At 40.4% G+C, this 17362-nt stretch overlaps 1 protein-coding gene across 1 annotated transcript; it reads left to right on the plus strand.

Annotated features, from left to right (window-relative positions):
• The first annotated feature begins 1764 nt into the window (after window positions 1-1764).
• On the plus strand, window positions 1765-14444 carry CUNH1orf198 (chromosome unknown C1orf198 homolog). Its single transcript, XM_026053376.1, has 3 exons — window positions 1765-1922; window positions 9771-10322; window positions 12129-14444. The coding sequence occupies exons 2-3, from the start codon at window positions 9777-9779 to the stop codon at window positions 12183-12185; spliced, it is 603 nt and encodes a 200-aa protein (XP_025909161.1). The 5' UTR covers window positions 1765-1922; window positions 9771-9776; the 3' UTR covers window positions 12186-14444.
• Window positions 14445-17362: the final 2918 nt, after the last annotated feature.

Genomic DNA, 17362 nt, shown 5'->3' on the forward strand with positions numbered 1-17362 from the left:
CCCCCAGATTCCCTTCTCTGGCAGTACCTTGCAATTGTCTACTTGATTTTAGCTTCAGATAAACTTTCAGTAATGACAGTCGCTAACTCTGGGAAGCTCTGTGTCCTTGAACCCTGCCAGAGCCTCCGGATCTGGGCCTGAGCAAGGCTCATCAGAACTGCCATCTCTGAGGGCTTCCTGCGGCCCGTTTCCTGCAAGATAATGAATCAAATCATGCTTTCCAGGAGAAAAATCTGTGCTGCTCCTCTTTCAGGGAACTGAACTGCTCTTATCAAGCAAGTGCCTACTACTTTTTTTGTTTGTTTGTTTGTTTGAATTATTATCACTATTTTGGTTTAGGAGCATTTTGTTTACTGAAGCTGGATACTGAGAATGTATGTCAACAAGTTGAATTCTACTGAGTGGAAAGCAGCTAGCTCTCTTCTGCAGAAGATGATCTCTTTTGCTGTGTGGGTCACTTAGACCTTCACTGTATCTTCCACATGGTGCTGATTTCAGGAAGCTCTGACTGTGGTTTCATAGCCTTTGGCAAAAAAAAAAAAATCTGATTGGAGTAAAATAAGAGATGGCAGATGAGGAAAATGCTGTCAGGTATCTTGGAGAAGAGTGATTCTGTGCAGAGGTAGGAGAAGAGTGGTCAGGGTAATTTGGGGGGTCCTATGCCGTAATTTGCTTAAAACATAGTGTAGTCCTATACTTACTGTAGAAGAAGGAGCGTGAAACAAAAGCTCCAGGTTTTATCCTGTTCTCTCCTTCCCTGTGCTTGGTTACTTCAGGCTTCTGTCCTTCCATTCCTCACTCTGACTCTCCTGATTTACGGTGATGGCAAGAGCAATGTCAAACCTCTGCCAGCATGAACACCATATATACAAACAGATTTTATCCATGAACAGAATTGAAAATGCAGAAATGCAGTCACCTCGTTGCAAACTGTGAACAAACACTTAACTTTTTGTTATTTGTTTCGTTAAAAAACCCTCTTCATTCTACGTGTTAGTTGCATGTGTCTCTGGAGGGCATACTATGTATAAAGATTATTTTTTATATTATTATTAAATTATAATTATTAAAAATTATCAAATTGAGATTATTTGCAGAAGAATAACTTCCTTAAAAGTTGCAAAGGAATTTTCATTGCTGGTACTGGCTCTCCTTCAGCAATAAAGATGAAATACAGCAATTATTAAAAAAAAAAAAAAAAAAAAAAAAAAGACAGATCTGTCAGTAAACTCCTGGTTGTTCTTCTGGAGCTGCTGATCAGTTGGGAGATTTGACTGTGCACTCCCAGAACAGTACTGCTTGGATTCGGATTGCAGTTTTTGTCTTCACCTTCTTTTGTTCTTTAAACAGCACAACACGCTTGTCTCAGACCGCTGATTCAAGTGCACCACGGTGCCCTCGTCAGGCCCAGCTGGGACGGGGACACATGTGCAGCTGCCRTCTGTGACTGCCCACGTAGTCCCACACAGACTCTCAGCCTGGGCACGGGAGGAACTAGGACGTTTATTTCCTCCCGCTCTAGTAATTCTGTTCCTCTGTGTGTGGCAGAAGAGTGGAACTAAAACATGTTTCAAACTTACTTGTAGAGAAATTCTTCAGGWGGTTTACAGCATGTTGAGCCTTCATATATATATTTTATATGTTAAAGTACAGTACAAATTGGTAATATTTGTGTCAGAGAGCTTGTATTCGGCAATGTACATAGGACTGTGGCAGAAAACACTTTAAGTAGTGCTCTCGCTTGTTAGCCAGTTCTGGGGTGGTGGTTTTTATGCTTTTGGAAGTGGAACATAATTTAATCTGTATATAATGCTTCTGAACAAATCGGGCTGCTTTTCGATTTTTAGAGTTATTCTTCAATTTTATTTCAGGACATAACTTGGCAAGATGAACACTCAGCTCCTTTCTCTTGGGAAACAAAGGTAAATATGCAACAGTTCTATTTTTAAYGTTGGTTGTCATTTGGTCCTGTTCTTTGTACTTTTATCTTACATTCAGTTTGGGATTTGATACGCTAATGTCACCTTTATTCCATGAGAGCCTTGTAAAGTGACCCATACTGCAAGTGAAATTTGGCTGGTGTGCTGCACTTTATGTCAACAGAAACATAAAAGGTGCTTTATGAACCAGTGCTCGGACASCTTGTACAGATGTAGAACTGCTTCACTCCAAACCAGGTATCTSTCCTTGTAAGGATTCTAAACAGCTTTCTGTGTTTAGTGAGGAAAGGAAGGTTAATCTTGAAAATACATATCTGGCAAAGTATAAGCGTAATTGAATTTCGCTTCTGAAGTCAGGATGAAGTAGGAGAGGGAGTGAGAAAGGTACAGATATCTAGCAGCTCCCTTGGATCTTTTTAAAAGCCTATCTCACMCTTGTTGCATCTTCTTGTTGCATATTAGATTGTAAAGAAACCGGCTAATGTGGGCTATGATAGAAGACTCCTGACTCTTTTCTGAAGAGCAGCTCCTGCAAAAATTATTTGCTTTTCTTCTTTCTCTCTCTCTCTTTTTTCTTTTCTTTTTTTTTTTTTTTTTTCCTCCTAGCATTTGGCTGGTGTTTTGTTAAAGCATTATTAACAGTGGGACAATGGGATTCTCATAAAGCTAAAATAAAGCTAGAATTCCTCATCTTTGTGAAATTGTGGTATGAGGAAATGGAGTCGTACCATGCTTTGGTGGTGAATCAAGTATAATCCTTTTTGTCAAGGAAAACTTGGAGACAGAAGCTCAATTCAGTGCCCCTCTGAACTAGGAATGTTAAATTAATCCCAGTTTCAGGCTCCTGGTTCTCTGACTTTATCTGCCAGAGAAAGCTGCTGTTTATTATTCTTTTGCCCTTGAACTGTGTAGACATCCTGTGTGAGCTTATGAATCTAATCTAGGCCTCATGCAAAGTAATTATCTGGAAATGCCAGTGAATCCTGACTTAATCCAGCCGACCCAACCCTAGAAGCACCTTCTGTGCCCAAGGTCACTGCCTGCCTACCCTGGTTGCACGGGGCAGTTGCCAGTTCACCCAGAACTTGGTGCTGGCCACAGGGAGCAGCGCAGCAGTTTGGAAGCAAGCGGTGCCAATCCTGATTTACTGATCTRCTTGAAAACTGTTACACGCTGTGGCAGCTCAGGTACAAATAGAGGCCCTTGTCATGGGGACTCAGTGCCTAGCTGGGCTTGACAGCCTCTTCATGCTGACTCCTGCCGTCCCATCTTGTTCATCAGGGCGCTTAGAAGAAGCCACTGGTTTTGATGTAAGACTAGAGAGGCTGTTATGTGTGGGTGTACTTGAGTGTAGGTGTCAAGAAAAGAATAGTGGTGAGAAGAGTATGGAAGTCACTGGCCATAAAGCGAATTAAATCACAAGTTGGACTCAACTAAGTTACCATAGCTGCCTGCCCTACTGCTTGGTGCAGAACCAAAGCTCCATCTTGGGAACACTGCAGCTGAAATCATATATCTGCGCTCTAACTTGATGTGATTTAATGAATTCTGAATACTTGAAATTCCTGGGGATAATTCTTCCTGTAATACACTGTCAGAGCAGTGACCCGTGATGCAATGCATCTACAGGCAAATGGGCTTTACCTGGTGGTCTCTTTCTCTGGATGCTTACATGTCTAGTGAAGTTTTTTCCAGCCCAGTCTGAGGCCTATCCTTTGCTGGTTGGAATATTCCTACCATCCTCCTAGTGTCTCCAAATGAAGAACTACAATGTATAGATGATCCAATTTTTGTTTTTTGTTAATGGCTAAAGGATGGCAAAATGATATGCAACAAATCCTATGACTGCTGTAGAGTGAGGAGGGCAAGAGGACTTATTTTGGTGATAGTTACTTGCCKCAGCCACTTAAATTGTGCTTTTCCCCTCCCCACTCCTCCTTTGCTGACCAGAGAGGACAGTGAAGCTGTGCTTCAGCTATGGTGGGAAAGCTTGGATCGCCTTTTCCATGTGCAAAGCTTTGGAGAATCCATCTTAGCCAATCTTATGGGCTGTGGGTTGGTTGGTTTGTGTAGATGCTTCCTCTTTCTCCTTTTTTTTTTTTTTTTTTTTAATTTTTCCTCGGTGCTTCCCAGTTTCCATCCCCTTGCAGTCTAATCCCTCAACTGCTGACTCTATTCTTAAGGTTTCTATCTTGTTCCATGCTTGTTCTTCTATCTCTTCCCTAAGCAATGCTTTAATAAGATGATACTGGAATGCAGTTTCTCCATGAGTTATTGGGCCGGGATACTTTCCATTCAGCCAGTCAGCCCAGTTTGAGGAAACATCGGAAAGCACTTGAGGTTGAAGGGACTCGTTTAACAAGATTGAGACCTTTYAATACGTGTTCATCGTGTTGAAAGCCAGATCTGTTCCCCCAGTTACGGGAAGCTCTCGGGCGCTCAGTAGCAATGCCTCATGGTGTGTGCTTCTTCTCATGATATTCTTTGATAACTCTCCCATGCAGAATTGTGGGGTGTTTTTCGTTCTTTGTTCATTMTTGCTGTTACAAGGGAATTCCTCCCTTATTTTGCTGCTTCATATGAATGTGCTTTGGCTCACCTAAGGAAGAGAATGTGGCCCTTAAGGTTTCTACTTTTGCAGAGGAGAAAGGAGAGGATTTAAAGGAGCAAAACCAATAGGCTTGAGTTATCATTCAGATTGTAAGAAAACTGCAAAGTAGCAATATTTTATTTGTCTGTTTCCTAGCATTTTCTATGCTAAGAAGCCTGGAGAAGAGGGGAGGGTAAGCTCAGTGCATTTTGGAGCYTCTCTTGGCTATCAGCAATGACAATAATGTTGATTCCAGATGATGCAATATGGTACCAGTTTTAAAAACAAACCCTTGAAAAGTTTAAGGACYTTATGAAGGCACTGCTAGAGTTTTTTGCTTCTTGTTATTTAAAACAAAAAGGCAGCTGAGTTCTTGTAGGTAGTAGCATGGAGTTTACCAAAACAGCCACCTTAATCCATATTTAAGTAGATTCAAAACAAAACAAAAACCAAGCTACAGTCTCCTTTTTAGAGGCCTCTGGTACACATACTTCCTGTGGGTGCCAGGCCATTTACTGAAATGCACACATACACATTTGGGATGGGATTTTGTTTTGTCTTTTAAAATTCCTTGGTCCCAGGGAACTTGAAGATCTACTTCTCAGATGATTTTAACCTCTATTTAAGGATGTTCACTATAGTATCTTTCAGTTATCTTTTTATTATCAAAAATGCCTGTTATATTTTTGGGCTATCGGTAGGACAGTTTATTCCGATGGCCATAGCTGGAAACAAGACTTACTTTTCATGAAAAATTAGGAATATGGGACAAACCGAATTAGACAAAATTGCAGTGCTGAGACACTACCTCACAGTAGTGCAGTGAGTTCCCTAATTTGAACTGTCAAACTGAGCAGGGAATTGTGTACTGAATGTTCTTAAAGATCAGAAATAAACTTTCTGTATTCTTGTTTTAAACAAAYGTGAGATAAGGATTAAGTTTAGAATGTGGCCAATGTGCTGATAKCTCCATGATTTTTAGCTGTATGATGTATGTTCACTTTAAAATTCTTGTCCTACCTTTATTTTTAAACAAACAAAGCAGAAATACAATGTAAGTTGTTGAGCTAGCTGTAAGACAGTATTGAAAGACCTAATATTTTAAATAGAAAACTCTAGAACTTTCTAAAGGGAGAACTATTAGGGAAGCAGCAAGTTCTTGTGCCACTGCAAGTAAACTCTCCCGTTAACTAGTGATTGGCTTGGATGGAGGGATTTGGTTCAGGGGTAAATATAATGCATCTTGAAATGTGGGTTATGGTTTTTTGCTGGAGCTAAAGCCAGGTTTGTAAATTTAGGGCACTCTATTTATGGCTTCAGATTTAAGTGAGATCAAAACTGATGCTTTTGCTGAGTTTGACCTTTGAAGCTTTTTTGGTTTGTTTGAACTAAAAATTCAGTGGCATTCTGCGTAAGCCTTAAGATACAAATGGAAAACAAAGATCATGCCTGTTTTTGCAAATGAAATTTCACTGTAACTTTTTCTGAASCTCTTTGTGGTTGTTTTTAATTAACATAGGGGACAGAAGACACCGTAATGTCAATCTGCAACCTCAGCCAACACAGTGAACACACAGAGCAGAGTGGGAATAAATTAATCTATTTCCAAATCCCATTATTAATTAAGACAAATTTTATTCAAAAAATCTATTAAACTAACACATGCACATCTAAAAATATGTTGGTCTTGTTACAGGTATGCTTAAAGTTCTCTGTGCTTTTTTTCTTTCATCTTTCTATTTATAACAAACCCTCAGGTGTTTTTCTGTAAAGTAAAACCTTCCAGGTGTGTGGGTGTGTGTTTTTCATAGTGAGTGTGAGGGGACAGCACTTCATCCCATTTAAATCCCATTCACTACTCTGCCTCTTGACTTTCTAGTCTTGTTTCTATAGAATGATCTAACCAGAGCACAAATTTATGAAGAAAAAGAGCCAAATTATGTTGCACTTGAAAATATTGCTTGCAAACTATGTTCTCTTTATCCAAGGTCTAGAACAACACTCTTTAATATTATTCTCTGCAAAATTCATATATTAAATTCATATATTAAATTCATATATTAAAAATGTCAGAAACATTTTTCCTACTTCCTGAAGACCTTGATATTAGATGTCTTTTGTTGTTACAAACTATAATTCAGTGTTATTATTTTTATGAAGTTGACAAAAATATCAGTGTTTCCTTATAAGGAAAGTGCTGCCTTGAGTTGTGGATTTTTCCTTAGCCTTTTTGATCTAGACTATAGATATCTTAAAAATATTGCTCTCRGAATACTGTGGGCTCCCAGTTCTTGAGGGAAGAAAAGAAAAAAAACATGTGGTGATAATACTGGTGTTCAAGGTTTATTTTAATCTGCGTGGCCAGGTGTTCTCAGCCACAGATGCAGTTGCTGCATCACTCTGGACAGCTGTTTTTGAACATAAAATCATSCACGTACCACATAGAAATACAAATTTGCTCCAACTAACCAGCTAGAGGAACAAAGTCATCCAGAACCAGTTGTTCATCTCACAAAAATAGTAAATCCTGGAACTTCCTCTGAAGCGACGTGTTTTGCATCTTTTGCACTGTCATTGCTTTGGACCAAAATTAGCTCGTTTTGAGATGCTTGCCCTCATTTTGTCCTTGCGATGGGTCTCTGCTGACCTAAGGATTTCTTTGTGATTCCWGTCGAGATCACTCTCTGCATAGGAAAGGAAGTAAAAACTGCAGCTGTTTTGGGTCCCATATTTGTTTTGCTTATGTCCACTTGGCAAACCAAAGTCGTCATCTATTTTTTTTTTTAACTCAGCTTTCTTACCTCTGCATATATCAGGCTATGCTTAAAACAAGCTGTTTTTCTGACAGTGTTTCTGCAGTGTTTGTCTCAACAATTTAGACTTTTGAGGCTGCCAAGCAAAACAATTTGTTTTGGCTGTGCTTGCTTCTCTGTTTAGTAGAATACTACACATTCCCCATGAGTGAATAACGTGCTTAAAAAAAGTTCCTAGGTTCTCTGTGGTCATCTTGTTTTTAGCACAGGGCTTAAGAATTGAGATCTGGTTTTATACATTATTATTAAACTATTAGATACTTAGTCTGTGCTGTCTCTATTTTAGAATACATTGTTTGCCGTGAATACATAGTGATGCAGATAAAAAATAATAATAATGTATTATCCCTGCCTTAAGACTTGAACAAGATGCCCCAAAAAAAAACTTGGTAGTAAATAAAATTCATAAATACCTTAGTAGGGTCTTTTTTAAGGAAAAATGGAATGTCTCAAACAACTTTTTTAAAAAACTTCAATTTGAATATAGCATATATAGGCTCACTTTGTTTTAACCCTGCAATGTTTTGGGATCAGAAGGGTAGGACTACAGAAGAAAAAAAACCTAGAAACTGGAGTTTGTTCTACTTGAAAATACTCTTTAGATGGAACAGATATKTCTTTAATGAATGTTCAGTGACTTTTCATACCTAAAAGATGAAAATTCTCAAGAACTGAGAGCAGTACCCAACCGAACAGCGGGTACTTCCCGTATTAAACCAAATATATTTATTTTTAATTTGAATGCTTAATAGCCTTGTTTTGGTACATTCTTCCCGAAGATCAGTGGGAGGCTGGGCTGACTGCATCCACGGTCCTGTGGGAGTACAGAAGTGTGTGCAGCTCCCTCCGTTCCCCCAGGTGCCCATCCCRTCAGGATGAAGAGGGCAGCTTCTCGAGACCGCGCGGACATGTGGCCTGCAAAGGGCAAAGCTGCCTGCAGTTGCCCGCCAGTCTTGGCACTAAAGGCAGTTTGCTGCTTTCGGACCAGACCYCTTAAGTTGACATTTGGGCCCATGCAGAAAAACTGGGAACACGACCACAGGAAGTGGCTTTTGCTCCACAACACAAGAATTTTCCATGAGGCACAACTTTATTTGTGGCTCTGGCTGCTGTTGAAAGACAGTCATCTTGTCGTGTTTTGTGGATTTTATTTGTTTAATTCCCTTAATTCTTGTTCTGACAGAGCCCTGCTATGCCTTTTATCAATGTTCAGCCTCAGATTTTGTTTCTGACACTAGCAGTGTTAGGCCCATGGTGGTCCTTCATCCCCTGGGCACTTCCATCCCCTCTTCCCTTGGCTGGAGGGTGAGAGAATCGTTCTGGTGAACTCTTAGCTACTGCTCTCTCCAGTGGTAGCAGTGGGACAGGATGGGCAATAGAAGGAAGACTTGAGGACAGAAAGCACCGTTATTTTAATTTCTGCATACAAGGAATTTAGGTCTTCCAAGATGCATAAATTCCTTTTTATAAAATGTTTTTTTTTTTACCTTGTACACTGGGGAAATACCGGTCTCTTCTATGTGTCATTTTGTTCTATTTTTTTTTTTTTATAAGCTGGGATTTTATCAATTCTGAGGTCTTAAAGCATCTTAACTTCAGGGTGTTAATCTCTCTTCAATAGCATTGCCAAGTGAGCTTAGAGAAATAAATCTGTACCCTTTAATATAGGAAATGGCTGTCATTGTGAATAATCCTCAGCACTATTTCATAGCTTGTTAATGCAGAACTTATCTAAGCAAAAATCCCAGTGTTATCTCTAAGAAATAATTACAGCAATCCCCACTGAAAGCAGAGAAAAAACAAAACCAAAAAAACTTATCTCTGGAGTAAGTAAAGGGCCAGTCTTGCTGGAGTAATTTTTTTTATTTCAGAGGAGTGTTAGAATTGTAAAAACCACAGAGTGTGTGTGTGTGTCTCCATTATATCCATTTATTTATCTTGTAATAAGATGAAGTTGTAACACGTAGCCCAATGTYTTAAAGTCCCTAATTGAAGGCCACCTATTGAACTACATTGTAAAGCTTTTTTGCTCAAGTCTGTCCTGTCTAACATTTGTAGCCTTCAGAAAGCASCCACATCTGTTCTCATGTTCTGGAGCTGTGCCTTGCACTGCCCTTTTGGGTGGCACTGTGCAACACAAATATGCTTTCCCTCCAACTGACTAGTCTACAGCTAATAGTCTTGCATTCACTTGCAGTTTATTTTTATATATACATTCATCTGCAGTATTTAAATGTACGAATAAAATAATAAATGCATATTTATAGCTGGAAAGGCAGATATTCAAGGAGAAAATAAGTCAGTTTTGCTGTGGCATCTGTTCTTGGGATGTGATTGGTCATTGGCAAAGGTGGTGTCTGTACATGAAGATCGAACTGTTCTTTTGTGAAAGTATTTGAAATGCTATTTTTCTTTAAATCTGAACAGAGTCAGATGGAGTTCAGTGTTGCATCTCTGTCCATACAAGAGCAAAGTGGTACCCAGTTGCCAAATGAACAGAAGCCAGCAGTTAAAGCAGCGCCTGGTATCCAAGTTCCTAAATCTTCTCAGGCWAATAAGACCCCTGGCTCTGATGGGCTGCTAGCATCCAGAAAAGAAGAGGAGTCCTCTTTCTGGAAGATAAATGCAGAGCGCTCGAAGATTGAAGGAGACAAATCCGAGTTCCAGTCATTGACCCCCAGCCAGATCAAGTCCATGGAAAAAGGAGAGAAATCCCTTCCCTCTTTCTACAGACAAGAGTCTGCTCCAAAGGAGGTGCCAAAAGCAGAGAAGCCGAGTGCAACTAGAGCAGAGAAGCCTGGCACCCCTGGGCTACCTTCTGCATCTCTAGAATGGGAAAAACCTCGACCCAGCCAGCTCCCTTCTAGTTCTCTAGATGACTTCTTTCTTCCCGACCCACCACGGGACCTCGCTCCCACTAGGACAACCAGTGAAGATAACGATGGTATTGCACCTACAGATCCACACACTTCTGGACAGGTGAGGGGTGCTGAATCCACTRTTCCTTAAATTTAAGAGCATACAACAAGACTGGGGATTTCTTAAAGCATTAAGCTAAGTTTGCTGGCCTTTTACCCTGCAGATTTAGAGCTGGCTGTTTAATCAACATATTAACTCTCATTGTCTCTTTTTATCAGTATTTTTCCAGTATGGTAATGTTTGTGGKATAAAGGCATTAAATATAATACCAGAAACACTGATTGGGCATACAGTGTCTTCTTGACAGCAAGCTACCTAACAGTTTAGGGTAGAGAACTTACCGTATCAAATAAGAAATCAAGACTTTTCTCTTTTTTCATGAAATAGCAAAGCACTTTGGGCAAAAAGCTTAACTTGAAAAGTAGACAGACTAGGATCTAGGATACCTCTTTGGGCGTAGTCAGCTTTCTCCCAAGCAGCTGGCTTATTTTCAAATATGCTTTCTTTTAAAGTCCAAAATGGGAATGGAATGAGCCTCCAGAATTAGTCTTCTCATGTTTTTTATAAACAGCAACAACAACAAAAAATAACCTTAAGCAGCTCAATAGCCACTTGGAGCTATTCAAAATGCAGATGCTGATCTGTGAGAAAAAGAAAAGAACAGCAAGAGGTGACACAGTGAGGAACAGAAAAAAGAACAGATATGAAGTGTAGCCTCTGAAGCAGAGAAGTAGTTCTCTAAACAAAAGTTTTGCAGTTCTGTTTGGAATCTGTGGCATTGCTCTCTGGCATGAGCCTGACATATTACTGTACACCTTAAGCATGTAACTTAGTGGTATGGTGATTTTTCTTTTAATATAACTCCCTTATTTTTACATCAGTGATTTTTTTCCCTTAATTCCAAACCACATGATGTACAATAAAAAAGATCCAGCCTGAGTTTAAACACTTGACAATGATGTAAAAGCCAACACTTGCAAGTATTATTTAAACTGCTGCAATATTTAGAGCCCGAGGCTTACTTATTATTTTTGAAGCTAAGAAATTAAGCTTCTTTAACAGTATTGTGGCAAACTGTGCCTGCAGTAGTTATTTAATTTGTAGTTTAAAAGTAGTGCTGTGAATACCTACAAATGAGTCGTTGGTTACAGTTCTAATTCTCACCTGAGCATTTTCTATCTACCTGAAATAGTTTGAAAAGCCTTGGGGGGAGCTGTTTGCTTGTTTTTCCCTCCATGCAAAAACAGACTTCCTATATCAAAATGTAAACAGAGATCAGAGAAGGTTATATGAGTAAACTTGCCTCCTTTTCTGGGAAGAGCATCCAGAGGCTCAGGCATCTTCTCTTAATATGAATATTAAGAGATTATTCAGATTACCTTGAATTTCATGGCTAAAAGTGAAGTGCTGCAGAAAAAAGCATGTTTTTGATAGCCCAGTAAATAACTTGTCAACAAAGTTTGAGATGTGATTTTCTGAAAACGTCTGATTGTCATTGTAACAGGCAGTCTCTTTGAATTAGTGATGCTCACATTCTGATTTGTTTTCTTTCATCTCTGCCAAGTGCAGTGTTCACTCCAGTCAAAAAGTGTATCTGTGAGTTATTTCAAGGGAATAGAGAATCTTTTGCCTGCAGACCAACACCAGAAATTTTTTTTTAACTGGAATTGCCCTTTTTTTGGTCATTATTAGTATTTCCCTATGTCTGGGATTTTTTGATGTAGGTGCTTAGGTGTCCTAGAGCAAGGTGAAGAACTTGAAATATTGGCAGACACATAAAGCTATTTTGTAAATAGGCAATCATGGTGCTGTGTTTGCAATAGCATGATTAACAATCATATCTTTAATATTTCTTTTCTCTTGCAGAGTAATACAAGCACTGTTATCTTGAAGACTGGCTTTGATTTTCTAGACAACTGGTAAAAGATACTTCAAAATAGTTGAAACTAATTTTGGAGAAGGAGTGGAGCATTTTCTCCTTGTATGTTAATTTACTAGCATCTGTGTCTTTTTCTAGCAGTAACTTTTAAAATCTTAAATGTTGCCTTTGTATAAACTTTTGTAATACCAGATGCATTTTTTTTTAAACAGTGATAAAAGTGTGGTCTCATTTGGATTTTTTTTWAAATATCTGTTATTTTTTGTAGTTATTGTATTGAGAAGATGGAGGAAGTTAACATATATATGTTAAACAGACTTGAAATGGAACTACAGGAACAAGTTGCTACTTTCAACTGAAATCTTGCTGGCATAAGCAATAGCACACAACATGCACTGGTTCCAAATAAAGAAGTAATTCTGTGCTTCAAGTAACTAGCAAAAAAAAAAAAAAAAAGAGGTGTGAAAAGTCAGCATACGGAAGAGTTGAAGTAATTTCTGTATTTCCTTTAGTTTGAGAGTAATTTTTGTACCACTTATTTGCAAACACTTTTTTGAAGAGGACAAAGGCATTGCCAAAACGACAGATCCAAAGAAGCCCTGTGCTCAAACCCTACATATCTCATGAAACACCCAGAAGGGTGGAGGAAAGCAACCATGGGCAGGGGGGRAAAAAAAAGTGTTTCTTGTCTTTGGATTAAAGATTGGAAAGGTGGGGCGGGAACAAGGAGGGGGAGGAGGAAAACTCTTAATGGAGGGGAGAAACTGTCTTCAGGGAACATAAGCCTAAAGATTTCCCTGCCTCCTTGCTGGAACATACCTTTTCATTAACAGTAGTGCTGGACATGCACTGGAGATAGCTAGAATGCAGATGACCTTGTTGAGGAAGGTCTGTGGCAGGGGGAGCAGTACRGGGCACTCTGGGTTTTAAGCAGCTTATCCACTCAAGGACTCATCACCTTTGGTGCTTTTTCTCCCGGTGGGTACGTTCCCTTCAGCATTCCGGGTGTGGGCTCTATGTGTTCCTGAGGTGCAGGGTGGCATCTCCGAGCGGCCCTCGGCGGGCCTGCCTCCCCTTCTGCTTTTGAGTGGTCTTCGCTTGGTGTTTTCAGTGTAGAGCAGCAGACTAGATGTCATTTGAACGTGCCGTCCGGAAGTGCAGCATGATTTACACACTGACTCTCACTGTGTTTACCTCACTTGGAAGCCTTAATTCTCCCTACGCACAACCAGAGAACGGTCTGCTCCAATGCCAAAGGTCTGACCTTCCCCTTTACCTCGGCGTGCAGTAGTCCCGTAGCGTTTGTGTGAGGTAGAAGGCAAAACCCAGGGCTCTAAATGGGTCTGATGGGTCAAAGCCAAAGCTCTAAGAAGGTCACCCTTGACTAGACCTTGACTAGACCATAATTGTGCCAGGCTTCTCGTGCATTAGCATTTGGCGTGTGGTTAGCTGCCAATGGCAGTTAAATGTGCAGGGTTGGATGCTGCAGAACTTTCTTCTGCGTCATGCAGGCCTGTTACAGGAGAAGTCTTGCCTCAGATGGGCGTTCTGCTTGCTTTGAATAAGTGTTGTATGCTGATAGAGCACTAAACCTTATTTCTYGATCAACGAAAAAAAGCTATAAGCTGACAAAAATTAAAAAAAAAAAAACCTTTTTCCAGTAAGTGTTTTCTTAAAAGGTTTCTTAGCTAAAGAGGAAAAGCCACAGAGTATAGGTCATGGTCTAGCCTTATTTATAGAATTCTGAAAGCTTCTTTACATCCTTGCTGGGATGTACAAACTACTGTAATTCATGGATATTGTCCCTGCATTCAGCAGTCCAGAAAATACTTCTGTTGTTTTCATTGGCCTAAACTTGTCTTCTATTTTTTCCTAACTGACCTTTTAGGATTTGTTAMCGGCATCCAGCATTAATACAGCTTAAAGCAGCTTTAGCCACAAATTCCTTAGGTGTAAAATTAGTTCTGACTTGCACCTTCTTTTCAAAGCTGTCGAATGCTAACCCAGGGTTTTACAGTTACCAATGAATCTAATTTTCTAGACATTCACCTACCGAGAAGCTTTCAATGTAAAGGTGTGCGTTCTAACCTTACTTCGACATTTGTAGCTCTTAAAGCAAAGTCTCCTACTGTTGAGAAGTTTTCTTTTAAATCTTTGCTAAACACATTAAAACTCCTTAAAGAAGAACCTGGGCTGTGTGTGTCTCGCATTGGCTGACTCTCCCCTAATACACATTGGGACCAGCTGGTAGAACATGCTGCAGAACTTTCTACTTATCCTCGTAGGTTTTTCCTGTGCTTTGACAACTGTTGATGCTCCTCCTTCTTTCATATGTTTTTATTAAACCTTCTTACAGAACAATTGTACTTGGTCACATTTTATATTAACAATGTTTTAATAAATTCACTTTAAATAGAACATGCAAGKCCTTTGTTCTGCTTTTGTTTATTGTCCCTTACATCCTGCTTCCCTCACTGCTGTTGCAGCTGTTTGTTTGCATCTTGAAATCTCTCTGCCAGAGAGGCAGTCAGGACTGATCTGCTCTAGACTATAGAACTATGAACTTTTTTTTTTCCAAGATCAGAATAAAGAAAAATCAATTCTCTRTACTGCTAGAGTAGAGAGTTTTTCTGACTCTTATGAAAAAGTGTTTTGGCAAGTATCTTTATCATTTTGGGACAGGGCAAGATTTTGAACTTTATGAAAATTTTAACCTATTTTTACTTCACTGTAGGGGACATATTTTAAAAAGAAGATACTCGTAGAGGCTGCTAGGTAGTCTCACTTTCTGCCTTTTTTTTTCAATATTCTGAAAACTTTCCGCGTAAAAGAATCAAAGATGCAGGTACAGGGGTAGTTCTTGTATTACATGCCTACATCCTGAAATGTATTTTGAAAAACAAYGCAATTTATTTTTCAGCTGTATTTCTATCAACAAATAAAATGTATTCTAGGAAGAATCTAGTTGGAGAGATTTGACAGCTTTCTAAAAGTGATACACCAAATGTAGGTAAGATTTTATCCTATGTATAGTTTGCTTCAGTCTTGTTTAGGCTCTGTCTGATTTTTGAAAAAGACATCTTTTAATGCAGCCTAAAGATGTACATTTTAATATTACTTTRATATATGAACATCTTAAAGTAAAAATCTTGCAGTTGGCTATGCTGGTAGAGACAGCAGGTCTGATAACTGAGTAGACATATAAAGGCAATATAGAAAAGTACCTGTGTCTGCCAAAGGCTGCACATCACTTTATTTATTGGTGACTTCCATCATGGTTCCTGAGGATCACTCAGGAAGGCAGGCAGTGTAGAGCTGTCTTTGAGGACACTTTTGTGGGCACKGTAGCAGCGTCCAGCAGGCAGAGCCTTGTTCATAGCACAGCAGCAGCATCCTGCGAAACACCTAGAAGTCACATGCCAGAGAGAGAAAACATGTCTTTGTAGGCATTATTCACAGGCCATCCTTCAGCTTTGCTGCCCACGTTTGCCCATGAAGCACTTCAAACAATATGTTCCTGTTGCTGAACAGGTAAGCAGGTAAGCCAGGTGTGCCTGGTTCTTAACAAGACCTTTCCTGCAGTCGAGACTAAAAGATTTCCACTGTTGTCCATTTACATTACATCTCAACACCAAGCACCTCACCCAGAGGATCTGCATCTTGTCAGCACCCCCTGGAGGCAGTGTCTGAGGAGGGAAGTGGTCTAAAGTTGTAGTAACTCCAGTGCTGTGGAACAGCAATGAAAGGACATGAGGATGATCAGGGGCCTGGAACACCTGCCCTATGAGCAAAGGCTGAGGGAGCTGGGCCTGTTCAGCCTGGAGAAGAGGAGGCTGAGGGGGGACTTGATCAGTCTGTGAAATACCTCAAGGGAGGCAGTGAGGAGGAGGGGSCGGCCTCTTTTCAGTGGTGGACAGTGACAGGACTAGAGGAAACGGCCACAAGCTGAGGCACCAAAAGTTCCACAGGAACTTAAGGAAAAATTTCTTAACAGTGAGAGTGACAGAGCCCTGGAACAGGCTGCCCAGAGAGGTTGTGGAGTCTCATTCTCTGGAGATCTTCCAAACCCGCCTGTGCCACGTGCTTTAGGTGACCCTGCGTGTGCAGGGGGTTGGACTACATGACCTGTAGAGGTCCCTTCCAACCTTAAGCATGTTGTGATTCTATGATCCTATGACACATAACTGAGGCCAAAACTATTCTATACTAATGGAGCCGAGGAGGAAATCTCATGGTCGATTCACCCCTGTCCTCCAACAGATCTGTCCCCCAAGAGTCTACTCATCTATCTGGGTATTGGAGAAACCAAGGCCTGTATAGCCTGTCCAAGCAAAACAGAGCTTTAATGTCTTTTAAGACAAGGACAAAACAACACATTATTCCCAGTGCACAGCAGCTTCCCCAGGACCTCAGGGAATGTCCTTTTTGGTCCCCTGGCTGGTTACAGAGGCTGGCAGGCCATGCTGTGAGATCAGCATGTGGCCCTGGGCACTCCACCCACAACCTTCGCTGTGATTAGGACCTTCTCTAGCCCGGGCCTAGAGAAAGCACAGCCAGGGCCTAGCACCTATGGGGAGCCAAGGGGATACTCAGAACCCCCCTCTACACCAGGATACAGAGCAACTTTTTATGGGGGCTTTGCTCCTTCCCATCCTTCTCTCTGCTGTTTGAAGCTAAAATGCCCAAGGACAGGGTACAACTCATCCTGCTCCTTACTTCCAGCTTCTTTTTCTTGCTAGGACAAAGTGCAAGTGCTCAGCAGGTTAAGGCAACCTGCTCGTAGGTCAGCAGGGTGTCATGGCAGACAACCCACTTGCCCATTTTCTCTCAGCCAGGCTTGGTAGAAGGCTTACGCCTGTGTGTCTCCACTCACAGCACGTTTCTTCTAAAGCTTTTCATATTTCTTTAAGTAGCACTCTGGATTTTACTCTGAATATTTTGTGCGGCAAAAGATTTCATTAAGTAATCTCTAAATCACAGCAGTTATCAATTCTGCTGCCTAATGGCTGTGAAACTTGGACTGTATTTTGGAGCAAAGACACAGGGAAAAAATATAGATGGCAGGTCAGTATTTTACTGGGATGCCAGCATGACAAAAACACATGCAGCTGCTCCAAAAATAGCACGCTGCAATTTTCCAGTAATGCTCATCTGTGAAAAGAACGAACAAATGAAAAGAAAGGGAGGAGGGAGCGAGGAAAGTTTTCTGGGTTTTGAGTGG

Source organism: Nothoprocta perdicaria, unplaced genomic scaffold, assembly GCF_003342845.1.
Source record: "Nothoprocta perdicaria isolate Ctin4 unplaced genomic scaffold, notPer1 scaffold_99, whole genome shotgun sequence".
Classification (NCBI taxonomy): domain Eukaryota; kingdom Metazoa; phylum Chordata; class Aves; order Tinamiformes; family Tinamidae; genus Nothoprocta; species Nothoprocta perdicaria.